At 33.5% G+C, this 23624-nt stretch overlaps 1 protein-coding gene across 1 annotated transcript; it reads right to left on the reverse strand.

The window, feature by feature from the left end:
* Positions 1-16868: 16868 nt before the first annotated feature.
* On the reverse strand, positions 16869-18730 carry LOC107404422 (alcohol acyltransferase 9). Its single transcript, XM_016011375.4, has one exon. It carries the CDS (start codon positions 18371-18373, stop codon positions 17057-17059), a length of 1317 nt encoding a protein of 438 aa, XP_015866861.3. The 5' UTR covers positions 18374-18730; the 3' UTR covers positions 16869-17056.
* Positions 18731-23624: the final 4894 nt, after the last annotated feature.

Below are 23624 nucleotides of genomic sequence, written 5' to 3' on the forward strand. Positions count from 1 at the left end.
AATAGCAAACCTTTTCCTAAAGCATTCTTCAAATACTCTAAGATTCGATACACAGTATTTATATGCTCTTCACTTGACACATGCATGAACTAGCTTAATACATGTACTACATAAGCTATATCTAGCCTTGTGTGTGATATGTAGATTAGTCTTTGAAATAGTCTGCTGGTTGTGATTCAATTGAGAGATGGTCAAAGTTAACGTTTCTTATAAGCATCAGTTGTGAAACGGTGCCGTTGCATTTAAGGAAGTGGTTGGAATGAGTCAGCGGTTAGTTTTCTGTTTTGGAGGTTTATAAATAATGGTTTAACTGCAGAAACAGAAAATAGATGATAGAAGCAGCTAGTTCTCGATCAAAGTTTTTTCTTCTGGTTTTCTCTTTTCTTCTTGTAGCCTCTTTCTCTTTGTATTTCTCTTTCTCTTGGTATTATTTAGGATCATTCTGGATGAGTGATTTGTGAGAAAGAGAGAGGTTGTAAAGGGGTTTCTGGTGTGGTTTATGGGTGTAGAGAATCTGTAAAATCAAGAGAGAAACTGCTGCAATGGTGTATCTGTTTTGTTCATAGTGCAAGAACTTCTTGGATGGAGTTCACCGAGGATGTAGGTCATTTCTAGACCGAACCTCGTAAAATTTGCGTGTTCTTTGTGTGATTCTTCTTGTTTGTTTCTTTCTATATGCTTGCTGTGATGAGTTCTGTATTGAATTAAGTTTCAATAGTGGTATCAGAGCATTCTTGTATACTCATTCACAAGAAAGAAACGTGTGCCTGCCATTTGTTTGATGAAATTCCTAAGTGACGAACCAGCAAGCTAAATGGGTTCCAAGGTAAAGTTAGAGGTCTTTAATGGGAAAGGAGACTTTCTCTTATGGAGGCAGAAGATGAAAGCAGTTCTGGTGCAACAAAAAGTGGCCAAAGCCATAGATGGGTCTTTTCCAGAGAGTCTCACAGAAGAGCAAAGAGAAGACATGGATGAAATTGCCTACAGCACCATCATTTTACATCTGTCTGACAGCATCTTGAGGAAGGTAAATGATTCTAAGACCACTTCTCAAATCTGGAGTAGATTAGAGCAATTATATTTTGTTAAATCACTGCCAAATAAAATATACTTGCTGGAAAAAATTTTTGGTTTCAAGATGAATCATTCAAAGGATTTAGAAGAGAATCTTGATGAATTTAACAAATTGGGATTAGATCTGGCCAACTGTAATGAAAAGTTCACTGATGAACATCATGCAGTGATTTTATTAAATTCTCTTCCAGATAGTTATAAGGATATTAAAAATGCAATTAAATATGGAAGAGAGATTTTGACCACTGATATTGTCATAAATTCGTTGAGAGCAAAAGAGTTGGAAATGAAGATTGAGAGGCCAGACACTAGTGGGGAAGGTCTGATTACTAGAGGAAGAAATCCTGTTAGAACTTCAAAAGGCTATAATAACCGTTTCATAGGCAAATCTAGAGACAAGTCTAGATCTAAGTCAAGAAACAAAGGAAGGAAGTGTTATTATTGCCAGAAAGAAAGTCATCTCATTAAAGATTGCTACAAGAGGATAAATAAAGAAAATAGAGAGAAACATTCTGAAAATGGAGATGCTGCTGTAGTAAGCAATGAGGATGACATTGGAGATGTCTTGGCTATCTCAATGGATCAAACCAGTCAAGAATGGATTTTGGATTCTGGATGTACCTTTCATATGTGTCCAAGACAAGAGTGGTTTGTTAATTTTCGAAACTTAAATGGTGGTCAAGTGCTGTTAGGCAATAATCAAGCTTGTAATGTGACTGGAATAGGAGATATTCCTATTAGAATGAGTGATGGAGTGATAAGGACCTTGAACAATGTAAGGTTTGTTCCTGAGCTGCAAAGAAATCTCATTTCACTTGGAGTCTTGGATGAATCTGGTTATAGTTGTAAGTCTGAAAATGGGTCCATGAAGATCAGCAAAGGTGCTCTTACTGTCATGAGAGGACTCAAGAGAAATGGATTGTATGTTCTACAAGGAAAAATAGTAACTGGAACTAATGCAGCAGCTATAACTTCAAGTCCAGATGAAACCCAACTTTGGCATAGAAGATTGGGACATATCAGTGAGAAAGGCCTGTAGATTCTCAACAAGCAAGGGCTGTTTGGCAAGAACAAAATCAGCAAGATGGAATTTTGTGAACACTGCATATTGGGGAAGCAACATCGGTTGAGTTTCAAGCTAGGAACACATAAAGCTACCTCAATACTAGACTATGCACATGCAGATTTATGGGGACCAGCCAGCACACCTACACATGGAGGTAACAGGTACTTTCTTTCAATTGTTGATGACTTTTCCAGAAAAGTTTGGGTTTTTCTGTTAAAAAATAAAAGTGATGCTTTTGTTAATTTTAAACATTGGCACTCTTTAGTTCAAAACCAAACAGGGAAAAAATTGAAAGTGTTAAGAACTGATAATGGGCTAGAATTTTGTAATCTAGAATTTGACAATTTCTGCAAAGAAATTGGAATTCTTAGACATAGAACAGTTAGTTATACCCCTCAACAAAATAGAGTTGCTGAGAGGATGAACAGGACCTTACTAGACAAGGTTAGGTGCATGTTGCTAAGTTCTGGTCTACCAAAACCATTTTGGGGTGAAGCTATTATGACAGCAACTTATTTGGTTAATAGATGTCCATCAACAGCTATAGAATTCAAAACTCCTGAAGAAATGTGGACAGGCAAACCAGCAGATTATACTAGGTTAAAAATCTTTGGATGTGCAGCATATGCTCATCAAAGTGAAGGGAAACTTGAACCTAGATCATTGAAGTGTGTTTTTCTAGGTTATCCCGAGGGAGTTAAAGGCTATAGGCTGTGGGCAAGAGACTTGAAAGGTTTTAAAACCATAATAAGTAGGGATGTTATTTTTAATGAAAATATTATGCCTTGCTTGAGTAATAAAGCTGTAGGGATTGAAATTTCCACCAAAGATAAGTCAGTTCAGTTTGAGGTGGAGCCATATGAAGGCAAAGGAGGACCAAACAACCCAAGTGGAAGCTGAAGCTAAAACACAACTTCTAGAATCTGAAAATTAGCAACCAGGTCAAGAAACTGAAGAAGAATCAATTGCTGAAAGTACAAATCCTCTACAGCATTACCAGCTGACCAGAGATAGGCAAAGGAGAGTGGTAAAACCCCCTGTCAAATTTATTTCTTCTAACTCCACTATGTTTGCTCTAGTATGTTTTCAGGAACTTGCTGATGAGGAACCTAAGTCCTATTCTGAAGCTATGAAGAGTAAGCATTCTAGATTGTGGTATAAATCTATGTTGGAAGAATTGGAGTCTTTACACAAGAATAAGACATGGGTGTTGGTTCCTAAACCTGCAACTCAGAAAGTAGTTGACTGCAAGTGGATTTTTAGAGTGAAAGAGGGGATATCAAGTGCTGATCCAGTTAGATTTAAGGCAAGATTAGTTGCCAAAGGATTCACACAGGTACAAGGGATAGATTATACTGAAATTTTCTCACCTGTGGTGAAATACACAACTATTAGGATGATTTTATCATTAGTTGCTCATTTCAACTGGGAGCTGGAACAACTTGATGTGAAAACAGCATTTTTGCATGGTGAGCTTGATGAGATTATATATATGAAGCAACATGAAGGTTTTGAGGTCTCAAACTCAAATAAGGAGATGGTTTGCTTGCTGAAGAGATCATTATATGGTTTGAAGCAGTCTCCTCGATAGTGGTATAGGAGATTTGACACTTATGTGTTAAAAGTTGATTTTAAGAGGAGCAGCTATGATAGTTGTCTATACTACAAAGGTGAAAACTATCATGAATCAGTCTACTTACTCTTATATGTAGATGATATGCTATTAACTGGTCAAAATATGAAGAATATCAAGGATATTAAGGATGAGTTGAAGGCTGAATTTGACATGAAGGAGCTTGGACCAGCAAAGAAAATTTTAGGCATGAGTATTGAAAGGGACAGATTGAAGAATCAGCTTTTCTTGAATCAGAAAAGTTATATTCAGAAAATATTGTCTAAGTTTTCAATGAGTGCTGCAAATTCAACAAATGTACCACTTGGGAATCATTTCAAGCTATCTGCCAGTTTGTGTCCTCAAACCGAAGAAGAAGAAAAAGACATGAGTAATGTGCCTTATGCAAGTGCAATAGGGTCTGTCATGTACGTTATGATCTATACAAGGCCTGATCTAGCTCATGGAATCAGTGTTCTTAGTAGATATATGGCAAATCCTGGAAGAAAACATTGGGAGGCTCTTCAATGGCTTCTAAAATATCTTAAGGGGACTTGTGATGTTGGCTTAATGTTTAGTCACTGCAAAGAAGGTGTGGTTCTCAAAGGATATGTAGACTCTGATTATGCAGGTGACAGAGATAGAAGAAGGTCAACTAGTTCTTATGTATTTACACTTTGCAATAATTGTGTCAGCTGGAAGTCTAGGCTACAACCAAGGGTGGCATTCTCATCAATCGAAGCTGAATATATAGCTACTGCAGAAGCTATGAAAGAGGCTTTATGGTTAAAAGGTTTGCTACAAGAATTGAAGCTTTTAGAGGGTGAAGTTACTGTATTTTCAGACAGTCAAAGCTCAATTCATTTGTGTAAAAATCCGGTTTATCATGATCAAACAAAGCATGTTGAGGTGAAGTACCATTTCACAAGAGATGTTGTGAATGAAGGAGTTATTGGCTTGGAGAAAATTGCAACAGCACATAATCCAGCAGATATGGGAACTAAAGTGCTTCCAGTTAGCAAACTTGAAACTTGCAAAAGTTTGCTAAGAGTTGAACCTGGTTGTAACACCCCGTCCCGAATCGCACCGAAATCCGTGCACGTTGACCGAGGTTGACCGTTGACCGTTGACCGAAGGGGTCAAAAGTTGACTTTTTGACTCGGTGGGAATTTCGAGTTGACCAGGGTACCGTGGCGAAGTGCATGACGCCCTGAGTTCGTAGACTAGTAGCACGTCGAAAACGGAGCTACGGTTTGAAAGTTATGGGCAAAACAAGTTGAAGTGTAAACTGTCTAAAAGGTGCCGGGAGTTGACTTTTTCTTGTGATGTAATTGTGAGTTGACTCTTGTATGGTTGTAAAGTACTCGTCGATACGAGTTCATAGACTAGCGGCACGCTTAAATCGGACATGTGGTTAAAAAGTTATGGACGTTTGAAGTTTACCGGATACCGTATTATTTTAATATTTTTTTTGGGTCGGTGAACAGTGAAACGCCACGTGTCAGTTTCTGATTGGTCCACGTGGCATGAACAGTGTCATGCAGGGGTTTTATTTGTTAAAACACTCGGGGAAGAGAGAGAAAGAGAGAGAAGAGAGAGAAAGAGAGAGAGGAGAGAGAAAGAGAGAGAGAGAGAGAGCCACCGCCGGCCACCGGATTTTGCCACTGTTCCGGCCGAGTTACTGTACACGTGCCGGACAGAAAGCTTGCCCACCTCATTTCCGGCAAAACCTCCAAATTTCACGGCGAACGGCCGCCGGACGCGCCCGGATCGGACGTCCGAAGTTTGGCGGCGATTTTTCCCCTCCACCGCCGGCCACCGCGAATCGGCACTATTCCGGCCGATATACAGTACACGCGCCATACACCCAGCATCCTCTCCTCAAGTCCGGCCTACCCACCAAAAATCACGGCCATCGGACCACCGACGCGCCGGGATCGGAGCGTTTGCTCACCGTCGGTCCCGTTGGATTGCTCTCCTCACGATCTACAAATCTGCAAAATTTCACAGCAAACGGCCACCGTCGAAAATTACTGTTCCGGCGACGGTTGCCGGTGACGTGGCGGCCCGCCGGAAATTACTGTTCCGGCGAGTACCCCGAAAATTCCGGCCAGCTCCAGTCCGCAGTGTTCGACCTCCTGAACCCAAATCCGACTTCCGTTTCCACCAATTCGCGACGGTTTGGGAGAATTGCGGAGCCGAAACCCGAAAAGCTTCCCGATAAAATTCCGACCCCGTCGGGTACGATCATCGGAAATTAAGACCGGATCTGTGATTAGCATCACTCGAGCTTCGATTCGGTATATAATTCGTAAATTTTAGTTATCGTTTGGTGTTCGCTCCCCGGGTACCCATTTGGGGATTACCCGAATAAAATATTAATATTTGTGGTTTTGGTACTGTGGATGTTTTAGGTGCACGTGCAAGTAGCGGAGTCGATCCTGCGGAGGATCTTGATTGAGATACGTGCACAAGGTGAGTGACCCACCTTCAAATTAATTTGGGGAATTTAATTGATGAATATATTATGTGTGAATTAAATATTTGGAATTTAATTTCTATGTGCCAAATATTTATTGGATTTATTGTAGAATTATTTATGAATTTATTGGATTTAAGAAAATGTGCATTTTATAAAAGTATGCCATGTGAAATTATTTTATGGATTTGAGGATTTTGAAATTGGTGTGGTTTTAATGGTAAATTGGGTACGATTTGATTTTCAAATATTTCAAGGAAAATATTTGGTTATGTTGGTGATTTCAATTTTTATGAAATATGCCCATAAAATATTATGGGATTTGATTATGATATTTCGAGAAATTATTTATGCTTGGAAAAAATGTGGATATTTGAATTGATGGATTTGGGAGTTGGTGGATTTGAAAATCATGGGATTTATGGTATTAATTATAAGGAAATTGTGGAGAATTTCCCGGTTCAAGCGGATGGATTATGCCCGCTATGTTTATGAAAAATGTGAAATTTGTTTTATAATTTAAATTGTGGATTTTATGATTTTTAGATGCACCGTGCACGTACTGGTGTTCTGATTATGTGATATGGTATATGTGATATGGATATTGTGCACACGGATATGATTAGCGCGCAGGTGGGTGTGAGTAGCGCGCGGTTGATATTATGAGGGTGTCCTGTGGATGCCATCGGAGAGGGCGGCCACCCCCCATTGGCCGGGACACCAGATTAGCAGCGGCGCAGTGGGACGCCACGCGACCGTATGCCGGTTTCTTTCTATAACCTCCTGTCTGGCGGTACCTTGGGACGCTGGGTACTGTTGGCGCCACTGGTATATAGTGGGTGCATCAAATGATTTTCAGAACTGTGTTTTAAAAATAAAATGTTTGGAAACTGAATTGGAATTAAAAATATAATTGTTACCGCTTCTGGTATTTAATTGATGTCTTGGTTTTCGGGGAATATGGATAAAGGGTTTTGTGAAATTGTTTTAAAAGGGGAACCTTTCCAACTGAGAGAATTGTAAGGGTTTTGAGAGAAAATATTATTTCCAAATAATTATTATTTATACTTATTACTGTGATATTATATGGTATAGTAGTAGGGTCGCTCACTGAGATGATTAGCATCTCACACTCTTAAATTCCGTTCCTCTAGGTACCAGGTTGTCGGTGTTCACTCGGAGCGGACTTGATCTTCCTCGCTGTATTTGTTCGCGCAGTACCTTGTTCTTCTTTTACTGCAGTTGTAATATTTCGTTCACTTTTGCTGTATTCTGTATTTTGTAGTACTTCATAAAGCTCTGTATACTGTATGGGACACTTATGTATTTGTATTGCACTGGATTACTGTATTTTTATTTTGGAGTGCTGAAATTTGTGGAACCAGTTCGTCGTACTGTGGGAGGAATAAGGGAACAATTATAGAAGTGTGTTTTCAGTGCAGGAAATTTTGTGGTAAGTCCATCCCTTAGGGGAGGTTCTGCCGGATCTTCCACAGAAGGGTCCGGTAGGGTTTCCCTGGGATCAGGGCTTGTCTAGGGTTCCGATGGGGAACTTTGGACGGGTCCTGACATGGTTGATAGCTTAAGTCAGTGAACTGAGAAGTCCAAGGAGTCTTGCACACAAATTATCCTCTCACTTGAATCAAGGTGGAGTATGCTGGTTGTGATTCAATTGAGAGATGGTCAAAGTTAACGTTTCTTATAAGCATCAGTTGTGAAACGGTGCCGTTGCACTTAAGGAAGTGGTTAGAATGAGTCAGCGGTTAGTTTTCTGTTTTGGAGATTTATAAATAATGGTTTAACTGCAGAAACAGAAAATAGATGATAGAAGCAGCTAATTCTCGATCAAAGTTTTTTCTTCTGGTTTTCTCTTTTTCTTCTTGTAGCCTCTTTCTCTTTGTATTTCTCTTTCTCTTGGTATTATTTAGGATCATTCTGGGTGAGTGATTTATGAGAAAGAGAGAGGTTGTAAAGGGGTTTCTGGTGTGGTTTATGGGTGTAGAGAATCTGTAAAATCAAGAGAGAAACTGCTGCAATGGTGTATCTGTTTTATTCATAGTGCAAGAACTTCTTGGATGGAGTTCACCGAGGATGTAGGTCATTTCTAGACCGAACCTCGTAAAATTTGTGTGTTCTTTGTGTGATTCTTCTTGTTTGTTTCTTTCTATATGCTTGCTGTGATGAGTTCTGTATTGAATTAAGTTTCAATATAGTCACTAATAATTAATGATCCTTATTTGTCAGAAGCTGATCTGGATATTCTTCAAGTTTGTGATTCATCTTTATGGGCATCTCGATTGGCTTCCAATCCAGCATGCCAGTTTTAGTTATAGATTTAGCATGTATTTTCTTTGTGACAAGAAAATTTCATATTTTGAACTTGAAACCAATCTTTAAGTAGTATTTCAATTGATTAAGATCTTTCATGTCAAATTCGATGATTAAATACTCTTGTAATGCCTTTATTTCATATGGATCATCATTTGTCAAGACCATATCATCCATATATAAAATTAAAGTTGTTACCTTTTATGACTTTATGTTTTATAAAAAAAAATATGATTTGAATTACTATGTTTATAACAAAACACCTTCATTGTTTTCGAGAATCTCCCAAACCTAGCTCTTTATGACTGTTTTAACTCATATAAAGGCTTCTTCAACTTACAGACTTTACCATTACCTGAGGATCCACATTGACTTCCAAGTGGTAAATATACATATGCTTCATCTTCTAAATCCCCATTAGGGGTGAATCTCAAATAGTTTCTATGGATATAAAAATTTAGATTATATATTGAACTTGGCTACTGAAGCAAATGTCTCTTGATAATCCACCTCATATGCTTGCGTATATCTTTTTGCAACAAGCCTTATTTTATATTTGTCAATGCCACCATTTGCATTAAGCTTTATGATGAACACCCATCTATATCCAACTGTCTTTTCTTTTTGAGACAATGGCACAAGTTCCCAAACTTTGATTTGGAATACAAAAATTTGGAATTGAAACTTTAATTCAAGATGAGAATTTTGGAGTTTAAACTTTGATTTGTATGAGAATGCTCTTCAGGATCGAACGCTCTAATATTATGTAGAAACTAAGAGAAATTTCTTATAATATTTTTGTACTATATTATTCTTATCCATCCATGAAGTATATGAAGATACCCAAAAAAATAAAGGAATATCATCAATTACAATTAATTACAATTATTTCTAAAATTAATCTATAGTCAACAAATTACTCATTAATCAATCCTAAGAAGAATGATTAATTATATACAATAATTAAATATTAATACTTCATCTTGAAAATAATAGTAAAATCCACCAGGTAATTTCATGTGAAAATGGATAAATTTGGCTTAGTCAATCTTTGGCATGCTATACTACCAGCACCGGCACATCTTCATAGGTAAAGATCTTAACTCGATGGATTTGAGGGTGAATCTCATTTATAACCAGCCTTACCTTTATCGTCTAGTTTGATTATAAATATATACAGTAATAACTAATTGAGTTAAGAATTAATTAAGTCATAATTAACCGAAAAGATTTTAATGGGTAATTCTCAATATATTGATCGCTTTCCGTGTTTTGGATAATGAACATTATGTCTCGAAATTGCTTTGATACTTTGTACATAGAGTTGAAAAAATTGGTCTTCGGGAAAATTCCTCATGGGAAATAAGCAAGTTTTCCTTTCATATTTCACATATTCCATGGAGATTTGGTTTACAACAAGACATTTTTTTCCTCAATTAAAATTGAAAAAAATAATTAAATGGTTGGGATACTAAGGAGATATCAAATTTTTCGCAAAATTCTTGCTAAAAAAAGGGGCAAAATTGAAGCCTAAGCAGCTTATATTTGAAAGTTTTTGGTCCACAATAGCGGCTTCTTAGTGCATATTTGGTTATGACAAAAGCTGGGTCCACATGGATCTTTTGACTGGCAAGAAGCCCAAAGCAATACCCTCGTATATCATGTAATTCATAATTCACTTTTTTGTCCATTTTGAAATTATTATATCCTTATTTAGCAAGCATACAGGAAACCTTGCAGGGAACGCAACCAACATATAAACACATAAATATCATGTACAAAAATCTTTTAGTTTGGCATATGGATAACAGTAAGGTTATATTTAATTATAATCTTATAAAAAGATAAGGATTAATATTTTTGTCTCAAAGATAAGAAAGTTTTCCATCGGTTTGTGTCAGGAGAATGATATTGAATTGAACTGGATCATTTTAATTCAGACCAATCGAAATATTTTTAAATAATTCGGACCAACCAAATTGGAATAATTTAAATTTACTCTAATATGACCATTCCTAATAGGATTGCTTGGACAAAATTAATGGTGCGGTATTCACGTGAATGTATTACATTTTAGTAATTTTTGTTACCAGGAAAGACGACATAAATTTGTATGATGAAAAACGTGAGACGTGTAGTTGGATTAATTATGCGTACCAGACAATAATTGTGCGATATATAATTAATTAATAGCTGAAACCACGATGGATGAATATTTTTCACAACAATATTAATGTCCCCTTGCATGCAGTCGAAGAATTTGCCACGCCAATGAAATAAATATAATTCCTCTCTCTCTCTCTCTCTCTCTCTCTGCGTGTGCGTGTGTGTGTGTGTGTTAAAGACTAAAGTAATTAGAAATATATATCGGTATTGAGTAGGATATATTTTGCTTCAAATAAAAATAGCATATTTCCATAATGTCGTCAAACTATATATATATATATATATATATTTTTTATATTCCTACAAACCTTCTAGACCTAACTTGATTATCCATAAAGAAAACCATATATACACACCCTTCTAAATCAACTTTAGATTATTAAGTGATATGCTTTCTCTTCATATTCAACATACTGTCTTTGAATTTTGCTATTTGATATAACTAGTGATTATGATAACTTATACTAATATGGTGGTAATAAACTTATTATTGTTTTAGAGCCGTTAATTATTATTTTTTTAAACTTAAAATTTATATTAAAAATAAATTTATAGCATTTACCTATTTAATTGTCGCATCACTTGCTAAACTTATTGATGATATATCAGCATATTGTGCAGGAGATGTGTTGCAATCGATCATTCACAAATAGATATTGGAGAAAAAATTTATAAGATCCATATGTTTTGTTTTATTTATCAACTCACATTGTATATGATTGTAAATTATTATAAATTATTGAATTTCCGTTATATACCGTTTATAAGAGTGATAACTAATAGTAGGCATAAGCTAAATGGATCGGCCCAACCAACATAACCATATTTGTTTGTTTTGATTCAGTTTTGATTAGTCAATCCGATTTAGTTTCGACAAATTTTAATGGAAATCAAGCTGAATTGAGCTAAATATCCATATACGAATGTATATATATATATATATATTATAACTAATTATAATTTTTATATTTGTTATTTTAAAATTATTTAATTTTAGAAATTAATAATATTAAATTTAAATTATTAAAAAAACAATAATAAAAGATAAGAGTATTGAGCCAAAATTAAAACTGAACCGATGATTTTTTCTTATGGTTCGAATAAAAAAATAACTCAAATCAAAATGACATATAGGGGTGGATATAGATTAGATTGGTTTGGTTTTGAACCAAAATAAAATACAATATAATCCATACTTTTTTGTTTATCTAATAGAGAATCCAATCCAAACCATTAAAACTTTAAATCCAAACCAAATCAAATCATTTATAATTGATTTGGTTTGAATTGATTGGCTACTCGGTTTGAAATTTATATATCTATAAATATATAAAATATAAATAATAAAATATAGTTATCTAAATATAAAATATAATTAGAATAATCTAATATGGAATAAAATATAAGATTGCAATCTATAAATATGCAATCTATGATATTCAGTAACACTCATCAATGTTACAAAAAAAAAAAAAAACACTCTTTGATGCAAAAGAAAAAAGAAAAGGTAGCAACTAATACACATTATACACTTCATCAAATAGCAAATATTAATAGTCATTATCTCACTCCTACAAAATCAAATTAAAATTATTAGAATAAATAATGTAAAATAATACATTCATCAAAATTCAAATACTCAAGAATCAATGCTTAATTCCTATTTTTTTTTTAACCTTAAAACTTTAGTAAATTATAAGTCAATCTACTTTACAGGTTCATCAATTTCATTTGAAAATTAGGGATATGTTAAAAAAAAATTAAAAATTAATTTATAAAAATGAAATATATATATATATATATAATTTTTTAATCATATAATATATGATTTGAGTTGGATTGGATTTATATTTTCAACCCAATAACCGATCTAATCCAAATAATTTATGATATTTTAAACTCAATCCAATCCAATTTATATAAAAATATAATCTAAATTATTAAAAATGGACTGGATTTGTCAATTTGTACGAGTGGATTGGATTTTGCTCAGCTCTAACTTCCATCCCTGATGATGATAGATGATGTGATACCATCTTATATGCAATTTTTTCCCATTGCCAGTGATATTTAATCATATTTTATTATATTATGATATATATATATATATATATTCCCATTTTAAGTTGGTTATTTTGACAAGCATGTGTATGACTAATTAAGTGAGCTAGCTACGTATAATATATATATACATTTCTCAAATAAATGTGTATAAATATATGTTAAGTTAAAGAAAAAAAATATAAACTAAATTGATGGCGGTGTGAAAGTTGACATTAATGGGGATATAGGAGAGGATATAAGCGGTTTCAAAAAAAAAAAAAAAAAAAAAGGGATATAATCGGAAAGGAGTTGCATGAGGAAATAACGTGGCAAGATACAAGAGGAGCAAGAGCAATGATTAGCACGTGGTGGCAGAACAGTGCCTCGTAACTCAGAAAAAAAAAAAACAAAAAACAAAAAAAAAATTATTAAACCAACCCAAGTTGGGTTCCCCAGGGTCCCCCACCCCCACCCAAAGTTAAAGGGAGAGACAACTTCTGAAGCATCGTCGACATCTGGTGTAAAATTGGTCCACCTTTGTGTTCTTCTTTGTCCCTCACTATTTGTATCTACATTCTTATATACTGTATATCTCAAAACATAGTGTTTTTTTTTTTTTTTTAATGAACTTAATCCGAAATAGGAAACATATCTTGGTGTGTGTATATATATATATATATATATCATTCTAAGGGATTTTTTAAAATAAAAATATATATTTTTTATGATATAGAATATCTTTTGAGATAACTAATAAAATTTGAAAATGCTCTCTAACAAAATTTTCTATTATTGTTTTTTATTTTTATTTTTTCTATAAATATTTATTATTTTATTTATATATATTTTATTTTATATGAGTTATCTATCTCTTAAATATTATAATTGTGGCATAGACACATATGTTACATTCAATTAAATTTATATATTATTAAAATAAAAAATTATTTTGACTCTCTACATTTAGAGAGTCAAACCAACTATTTATATCAAAAAGCCAAAATAAAAAGTCCATGAAATTTTTTTTTAAATATTATCTCTTTAAAATAAAAAAATATGATACATTTAAAAAGTTCCTTAAAGATGCTCTTAGTGCGTCGAAAGTCCAAACTTGACTCTTCAATTAATCAGTTCAAACTAAGGATGGACAAAATCTAATCTAATCCGTTCAAACTAACCAATCCAATCCATTTTTAACAGTTTAGATTAGATTTTTATATCAATTGGAATGGATTGGATTCAAAATATGATAAATTGTTTAGATTGGATTGGTTATAAATTGGAAATATAAATCCAATCCAAACCAATCTAATACAAATAATATATTATATAATTAAAAAATTATATATTTTCTATTTTTTTTCTCATTTTTATATATTAATTTTTAATTTTTTTTTAAACCCATCCTCAATTCCCAAATTGAATTGAAACCCTAAACATTTATATGCCTTGCTGCCTCACCATCACCACCACCATAACCATTATTCAACCTTCGATTCCACCATCATACACACAGCCATCAAATTCAAAACTCACGGCACCACCAACTACCATTTGCTATCTTTTCTTCTTTATTTTCCATTGAAGAGTGTTTTTTTTTTCTTTAATTATACTTTAACATTGATGAGTGTTGTTGGCTGTTATAAATTACATACTCATAAATTACAATCTTATATTTTATTCTATGTTGGATTACTATAATTGTATTTTATGTTCGGATAATTATAATTTATTATTTATTATTTATATTTTATATTTGCAAAATTTTTAATTTGTATTATATATTTATAGACTAGTAAGTTTCAAATCGATTAACCAATCCAAATCAAACCAATCATAAATGATTTGGTTTAATTTAAATTTAACGCTTTAATGATTTGGATTAGATTTTATATTAGATAAATCAAAAAATATAAATTGAATTGTATTTTAATTCCAAACTAAACCAATACAATATATGCCAACCCTTAGTTCAAACATATCTACAAGTGTTGCAGGAGGATATTATCCTTTCCAAGCCCAAAAGGAATCATCTCTTCTAAGAGAAAGACACAGCACAAAATGGGTAGAATTTTTTACAGTAGTAGAACACAAACATTTCAAGGTCCACGGTATTATTACTGTTGTCGTATTTGTAATTGTGCTCCATCCCCAATTGTGAGGGAATTGTGGTTCTCAACACCAAGAGGTTTCTGAATCACCTGGGCTTCATATCGTCGAGTCACGATCTTATTGCCCAAGCTTGTTAGCCCAAATCTATTCCAAAGTCCACACAAATGGGTTAACATCTTCGAATGGATAAAGCTCATAATCCAAATGGGCCTCTTGTTGGTCCCTAACCTGTCAAGTTCTTTAATAATTAGCTTATCTTTTATTTAACATGGTCTTCTCTAGTATCTAGTGCATGCAAAGGATTTTGTTTTTTTTTTTTTTTTTGGATTTTTATCTATTTAATATTCATGTTTAACTCGTTGATTTATTTAAACTATTTTAATAAAAATTATTATTTTATATTATTTTATTATTTTTTATATTGTGATATTATTAAAACAACTTTGTTACAGTGCAATCAGATATCCACTATAACATATCTAATATAGTCAATATTATACAACATATTATCTAATATTATATACACATATTACAATACATATTTGATTTGCACCATAAAAATATTAATTATTAAAGTATAAATTTATTTAATATTTTAATTTTTATATATTAATTTAAACTTATTTATGTCAATTTGGAATCAATTATCGAGTGGTTTTCAAGTTGGGTTTCTTGTCACAATTGTTTTAATAACAAAGTAGCAAAAAGAAACATTATTATTTTTTTCATTATTCTAAAGAGAACAAAAAAAATTAATAATTTATGCTTTGAACCTCAAAAATAATTTGGCTAGCATTTTGCAGAAATTTGGTAAATTGTTATAACTTGTATTAAAGTTATGACTAGGCTATAATAAATATTCGGATTAGGAGCTACCAATGAACCATCGGAACCTAAAAGGTTTTCTAGACTATCAAACTACTAACAGCAATTTATGATTCTAGAATCCCACATTCATTACTCATGGACTATGCCATAGAAATTTTATTTTAAAAGAGTCAAAAGGTGATTTAAATAAAAGTCATTAATAATTATCATATAAATTGCATGCTAAGAAATAATTATTATTAATTGGACTAATATTACATGTCAAAAGGAGTGCCAATAATAGAGTGTTCACATATTTAAAATAATAATATATCTAATGATTATATATATATATATATATATATATATATAAGATATGTCTAATAATTGTTAGATTGTTGAACTAATGACGTGGTAATATACAGACATGCATTAATGAGTTTCTTCAATATAAGGTACCGAACTTGGTGGCATCCAAGGCAAGGCTTCCGATACTATTAATTTGACATGCATCATGCTCACTGGGTTACATGGAAAGGTGCCATATAAATTCTCAGCATTTGGGTGTCAGACAAAAAGTAAAGAATTGTTTGTGGGATTGCGTTTCAGAATCTCCCTACCGTTCAAGTGATGTCATTAAATACGTACCACTTTTCCAACATAAAAGAATTCTTTATCATTATACCATATCTTTCTCGCATCGGGACCTTGCTAATAAGATCTTTTTTTATTATTATTATTAGTTATTTTCTCTTTTAATTGTAAGGTGAGTTGGGATATTAACCGTATTAAATTAAATTGGATTTAATTAAAAATAATTTAGTCCAATGTTTACCGTTTCAAACGGGACCTTAATTAAGCATTATCATTATGGATATTAGCGATCAAGATTCGGAGTACAAGATAGAAATCTCAAACACAAAAAAATATAAACCAAGTTACAAAAATAGCACCTCTATCTCTGCATGATTCGAATCATGGATTATGAATTTCGAGTAATTTATAATTTCAAAAAAAAAAAAAAAAGTTACAAAATTGAAAGGTTATTTATTTATTTATTTATTTTTAAAAGCGGTCAAATGGGATCCAAGTGGCCCAATAGTAGGGAGACAAACAAAAACGATGCTAAATTTGGGATGCAGACCTCTCTTCATTCCTCAAAAAGAGAAAAAAGCTTATGCTCTAAGGTAGTAGCTTCTTGTACTATTTGTTTGGATTGGCAATTGGAATCGATCTAGCCTCTAAATGTTTTTAAGTGATTAAAAAAAGAAAAAAAAAAAAACCAAAAAGTCAAATAAATTATACAAGTCAATGGAGTGTGTATATGGTAATGGGAGATGTAGAATCAAGTGGTCCTTGATCCACAATACTACGAGTATGGGGTCTTGACCAGGTACTCGTACTTTTCACTTGCACTTGTGGGGACCGCCACCATGACCTTCACTGCGTCGCTCTGATCAGCCACTGGCAAAAACAAGCAGTACCTATCGCTGCATATGGGTCCCACATGAACTGGCCTACCCAACCCAAAGTCAACCCTTTCCAATCCCAGCCTTGACCACTGCGAAACTATCAACACCCCGACCGAGTCAGGACACGCCCTCGACTCGCTCACCGATTCTACCACCGCTCTCACGTACTCATTGTTCACTCTCTCTTTCGCGGTTTTCACCAACCCTGCAGCGTACCACACACCCTTCTCCACCAAGTCTTTCACGCTGCTCTGAGCGCAACCCAGCACGAAGCCGTTCCCATAGTAACCCGCTGGTAAGCTCGGCTTCACTCTGTTACGTATGTTGATGCTGAAGAGCAGCTTCACTATCTGATTCGAAGGCAGATTCAACGCTCTAGTCCAGCTCCTCCATACGTGACCCGAGAGAACCTCAAAAGATGTAAATGATATCGAGTTCGACGAAAGAGCTCTGTTTTTAAGCTCCCCGAGTTGTCTTCTGTTGTAGATGATTGATGTGGGAGTGAGCCTTTCGTTGGCGAACCGAGTCACGAACCCAGAAAGGTCTTGTACTCGGTTGAACTCGGGTAGATTAATATTCTTACTATTATTGTTATGTTTTATCACTTTTACCAAAGGGTCTAAAAGGTGACGATCCCAAACGGGTTTTGTTTTGAGATCGGCGAGTCCGCGGCATTTTCCAAGAGCTAACTCGGCGAACAGATTTAAAAACTCGGCGCTTCCGATTCCGTCGCAAGTACAATGGTTGAATCCGACACCGATAGCCACGGCTCCGTCTTTAAGCCACGTCAGCTGCATCACGAGCGGTGGTGCTCCTTTAAGAACGTCGCTGACTTGGAACGACAGGAGCTTCCTCCATTGCGCCACGAACCTCGGAGCCCGATCGAAGTCCGACACCGTTCGGTCCGAGACGGCTTCGATGAAAACCGCACCTTGGGCTCGACAGACCACCTCGAGAGACGAACCGTCGGGCTTGGGCCTAACTCTACCGGCGAGTGGATAGTACGGGACAAGAGCTTTGCCCAATGCGGACTTGACACGTGACAGTGTGGCGGTCTGGTTGGCATTGTGCCTGGGCTTGTAGACAAGGAGGTATTCGATGGTGAAGCGGAGGAAGAGCTGGGAATCAATGGCGGAGAGAGGAAGGACATGAGATGGGGTTGGTTCGGAGGGGACGATAACAATGGCTTCCTTGACACGAACAGAGGTTGCCATAGTGTTTTTTTTTTTTTTTTTTTGGGTTGGGTTTTCGATGGTTGTAATAGAGAGAGAGAGGGAGAGAAGCAATAGGAGAGAGAGAGAGAGAGAGAGAGATAGAGAGAGACAATAGGTGTATGTATGGGGGGTGGTGGCATTATAAGACAAAGAAATTGAAAAAATGATATATAATTAATTATTATTTGTAAGGTAGTGAGCCATGTATATCTTTTGCTGTCTTAACTGTTGAAAGATTTGTGCCAAGATTCTCCGGGCATCGCTTTATGGAAAAATTATTCATAAAAAAATATAAAATAAAATAACAGCTAGCTTAGCTTTGCTTTCTGTCTGTTCGGCGGTGTGATTCATAGCTAGCCAAGCTATCACTCTCTCTCTCTCTCTCTTATGGATTTTAATTTTAATTTTTTATTTATTTATTTTTATTTTGTAGGGGAGGGGGGAGGAGGACTGAGGAGGAGGGGTTTGGGAAATGATAGACGTGGTGGGATGCTGATACCTGTCTAGTTCTTGTCTGCGGTATCCTTTTAGAAACCAAAAAAAAAAAAAAAAAAAAAAAATAGGAAAATAAAAATATTAGGAAGAGAATTTGAGGAATTTGCATGTAGAAAAAAAAAAAAAAAAAAAGACTGGTTGATTTGTGGATCAAGTTGAAGATGATCGGAACCTTTTAGAGTGGGGTCTTCTAAGCCAATTTTTGGGATTTATTTCTTCTTTTCTTTTTTTAATTTTGTATTTTTTGGGGTTATATTGGACATTCCGTGGACCCTATTAAATTTTCTTTTATGATTGATTTTTCGTACGGTATTTTAATAAGATGCATACCCTAGATTTATACTAAGATTAATAATATACCATGTGAAACGGCCAGGATGTCCTCCAAATGCCAACTGGGTGAACGTACACCCTTATCACGTTAATGGACAGTTTTTATTTTTATTTCTATTGCTTGTATGTAGAATAAGTTATTCCAATTCGGTATCATTGTCCGAAAGACATTGTATTATCACCAAAAGGACATTCTCATTAACAGTAGTTTAATTTAGTTTAGTTTTTTAGATCCGTTTTATGAAGCATGAAATTTAGTGGTAATTTAAAATATTCCGGAAAAGTTATTATTATTATCTTTTAGGGTATTTGGATAATTTTAGAATGCAAAAAGTACGGAATTTTATGGAAAACTAAATTCTCACAAATTGCCAGTATATAGTAGAAATGATTCTCCCAAAAAAAAAAAGGTGTTATTGTGAGATTTTCTGATTTTATATATTTAAAAATATATATATATTTTTTAAATTTAAATTTAAAAATACACATTAATTTAATTATTTAAAAGTTTTGAATATTTTATTACTAACTAAACATTAAAAAATAATTTGTTCAAAAATTAATTCGAAAACTAATTTTTAAAAATCTTTTTCTCAATATTTTAACACTTCCCAGGGGTCTTATAGAAATATTACAATGAAAATACTTCGTAATGGAGATTAGAATTCAATATTTTAGTCTACAGCCACATTATTATCTTAGAACGGACATCTTGATAGACCATTGACCACTCCATTTCTCTAACAGTAAAAAGATTAAGATGAAAATAATTCTGTTGGATTTGTATCATCTGTCATTGGAGTTTTCTTTCTTATAAATGAATTGGCCATCATTGATAAGGAAAAAAAATAAAAATTAATAATTAAAAAAACCACACATAAGACTATTCTAATCCGTTTGTTTTCATCTTAGCACTTGCATTCTCGAAGAGTGTTTGTTTTATTATTTTTTAATGATGTTAGGTTTGGTTTTCAAAAACTCTTTTAGAATATGAAAAATTATCTAATGATGAGATTGGTTACCAAACAATCAATTACGAGGTCTTTTGTGGTTTTAGTTTATGTTAGAGCAAGTCAGATTGATCAACAAGGATTGCTTTCCAAACAAACAAACAAACCAAAAAAAAAAAAAAAATGGGGGCAAAACAGATAATCAAAAATTAAGGAACAGCAAGTGGTGCTGAGGAACACTTTTGTCTGTCGGAACAAATGGACCACATTGCATCCGACGGTGATATATACGTTCACACTAAAGTATCTCAATCATCAACTCTGTACTTTAGTAAATTCTATGTTCTGATTAACCATTGGATACTAATTAACAATTAAGATTGCGAAAGAAAATCATTATTGGTTTTTATTTTGGTTTCTAGTTTCTCGATCCAACTGAAAGAATATTATCTACTTTTAAAATCTTTTTATATATATCTTTCTTTTCTTTTCTTTTTGTTTTTTATTTTTTTGGTTTTTTGTTTTTTGTTTTTGTCATCTAGATAGACTAGACCTAAATGCATAGACTTATATATTAAAAAGAACCCTAAGATACCGGCTAATAAATGTAGATAGAAAACATACTGATCATCAATGCCAGCTATAGAAAACTGCATTATTTGTCTAGTTCTTTATAGATTCTGCACATAGTTAAATTCTCTCTCTCTCTTGGTTAATTGCAATTTAATGTCTTTTAATTTAGAATAATTGCATTTTGAATCTTTAAGTTATAATTTATTGTATTTTAGTCCAATTAATTTTTTTTTATTTTCAAACTAAACTCATTTTTTTTTTTAACAAATAAAGTTAATATGGGCCTAAATTATAAATGAATAATACTAAAGATATCATCTAATCTACAGAATTATGTATTAAATATACACATACTATTATTTGAGTGCTTATATTTAATTTTTATTTTTCAAAAACTGACCTATCCTTTCAAAAATTAATTTATCCATATCTAAATTATATTAATATGTTAAACAATTAAATAATAATATATGTATATTTAGTAAATAACTTAATAGATTAGATGATATTGTAGCTTTACTTATTTGAAGGTATTAAAAATGCAAACATATGAAATTAGATAGCCTAAATTATTAGAAGTTAAAGTTAGATGAGCTGAGTTACAACAAATTGGATTGAATTGCATTTTAATATTAGTGGAGTGAGATGAACCGTTAACCGCAGTTAGTTAAAAAAATTAAATTGTAACAAAGTAAAATTTATTAAGAATTTAAATTGTAATATTTTACACTTGGGAGTCCAAAGTGTAATTATCCCAAATTAAAGGATACCAAAGGGGAATTTACTTTTTGTTTTTTTTACTGGGTTTAGTGGGAATTAAATACACATATAAATCCAAAATAAATATAAGATCAGAAGAAAGACGCAAAATATACGCATATGAGATGTCAATGTTCTTTTAAAAAGCTTAGAGCTAATATAAGCACAGAATTTTAAAAGATGCTCCTAATAACCAACTATATTAATTTTCAAGCTTTGCTGACTCTCTCTTATGTCGGTTTTTTAAGAATGTATTGTCCCTGACATTTGTGGCATATATAGATGTAAGAAAGCAGGATTCACGTTCTACTAGTTTTCAATTATATCTTTTTTTAGACATATATATATATATATATATATAGGTGTAGAGGATGTCCTCTACTGCTGAGTACTTTCGTGACGGAACCCCATAAAATTTCCTTTATTCCTCCTGTAGATATGGACTACACTACATTGCATACAAAGTTAAACTGATGAAATCACCAGATTTGGTATCGATACCAATGAATTTCCTTTGGGGGTCCCTACATAAGCCTAATTAAATTTATTTATTTCATTAATTGATTCCATGTTCATTTTCCTTCATAGTTATCCCTTTTTTTTAGGTTTAAAATCTTTGTGATGCAAGCCAAGATATCCATTTGTAAATATATTCTTGTCATTCATTATCTGAATAAACATCGATCATTTCAACTGATCTATCATTAACTTAATTACATCTTCTTTTTTAAATATATTATAGAATCATGGACTTACTATTTGATATATGTGTGTATACATAGTTTTGATCTAATAAGCTACATTATCAATATTGTAGTAGACAAATAGGGTAGATCTAGAGTCAGTAATTCACGGGTGGATAAATCATGGGACAAAGTAAATGAAATATTTCTGCATTCTCTGATATGTGTTTTATGGTAGGAGCATTCTCTAATATGTGTGTATATATATAAACAACAAATCTATTATTAGATGGACCTAAGAGATCACAGGATTGACAAATTTTTTTGTCATATACTTATGTTTATACACCTTAATTTTCCTTCTCCCAATTGAAATTGAATCAAATCAAATATAATCAAGTATAATCGATTTCTAGTGCAACGAAAAACAAATTTAATTCTAATTCCTATTTAATACAGCTATTTGTGGAAGAATTTTATGATTAAGAAACAACTGCCTCTTATGTAAAGTGTGTATTAGTCTACCATAACTATAATACACTCTACGGTCTCAATTTACTATATTAATTTAAGTGATACATAAATAATGAAATCTCTCTTTTCCCTATCCCTAATAACTACTTGTTCAATAGGAATCATCACATCAATGGTAATAAGTGCTATTTAAAGAAGCTTGTATTCCAAACGTCTCAAAATATTACCTAGGGCAAGTGATTCAATTAATTGGGATTCAGAAGCTAAAATTTGGCTTCAGCCATCAATAGGTTTAGCAACATCATGCTAAGAATAGTTAGGATTTCTAGAAGATACTTCCATTTGTTTGATGAGAAATAAAAAGGAATATCGAATATTCGAATAGCTAAAGCTAAAGCAGCTATGTAACACCCCGTCCCAAATCGCACCGAAATCCGTGCACGTTAACCGAGGTTGATCGTTGATCGAGCGGGTTAAAAGTTGACTTTTTGTCCCTGTTGGAATTTCTAGTTGACCAGGGTATCGTGGCGAAGTGCATGATGCCCCGAGTTCGTAGACTAGTAGCACGTCGAAAACGGAGCTACGGTTTGAAAGTTATGGGCAAAACAAGTTGAGGTGCAAATAGTCCAAAAGGTGCCGGGAGTTGACTTTTTCTTGTGGTGTAATTTTGTTTTGACTCTTGTATGGTTGTAAAGTACTCGTCGATACGAGTTCATAGGCTAGCGGCATGCTTAAATCGGACATTTGGTTAAAAAGTTATGGACGTTTGAAATTCACCGGATACCGTAATATTTTATTATATCTGGCTTAAGTACAGTAACACCACATGTCAGCACCTGATTGGTCCACATGGAATGAACAGTGTCAGCACGGTGGCTTTTATTTGACAAAAATGTCGGGGAAGAGAGAGAAAGAGAGAGAGAGAGAGAAACTGACCAGCCACCGGAATCTTCAAATTTTCCGGCCAATTCACGTTACACGCGC

Source organism: Ziziphus jujuba, chromosome 8, assembly GCF_031755915.1.
Source record: "Ziziphus jujuba cultivar Dongzao chromosome 8, ASM3175591v1".
NCBI classification, from domain to species: Eukaryota; Viridiplantae; Streptophyta; class Magnoliopsida; order Rosales; family Rhamnaceae; genus Ziziphus; species Ziziphus jujuba.

Bases quoted from the DNA above. Each gene is read 5' to 3' on its own strand.
- LOC107404422 (XM_016011375.4), bottom strand. From the start codon at position 18,373: ATGGCAACCTCTGTTCGTGTCAAGGAAGCCATTGTTATCGTCCCCTCC.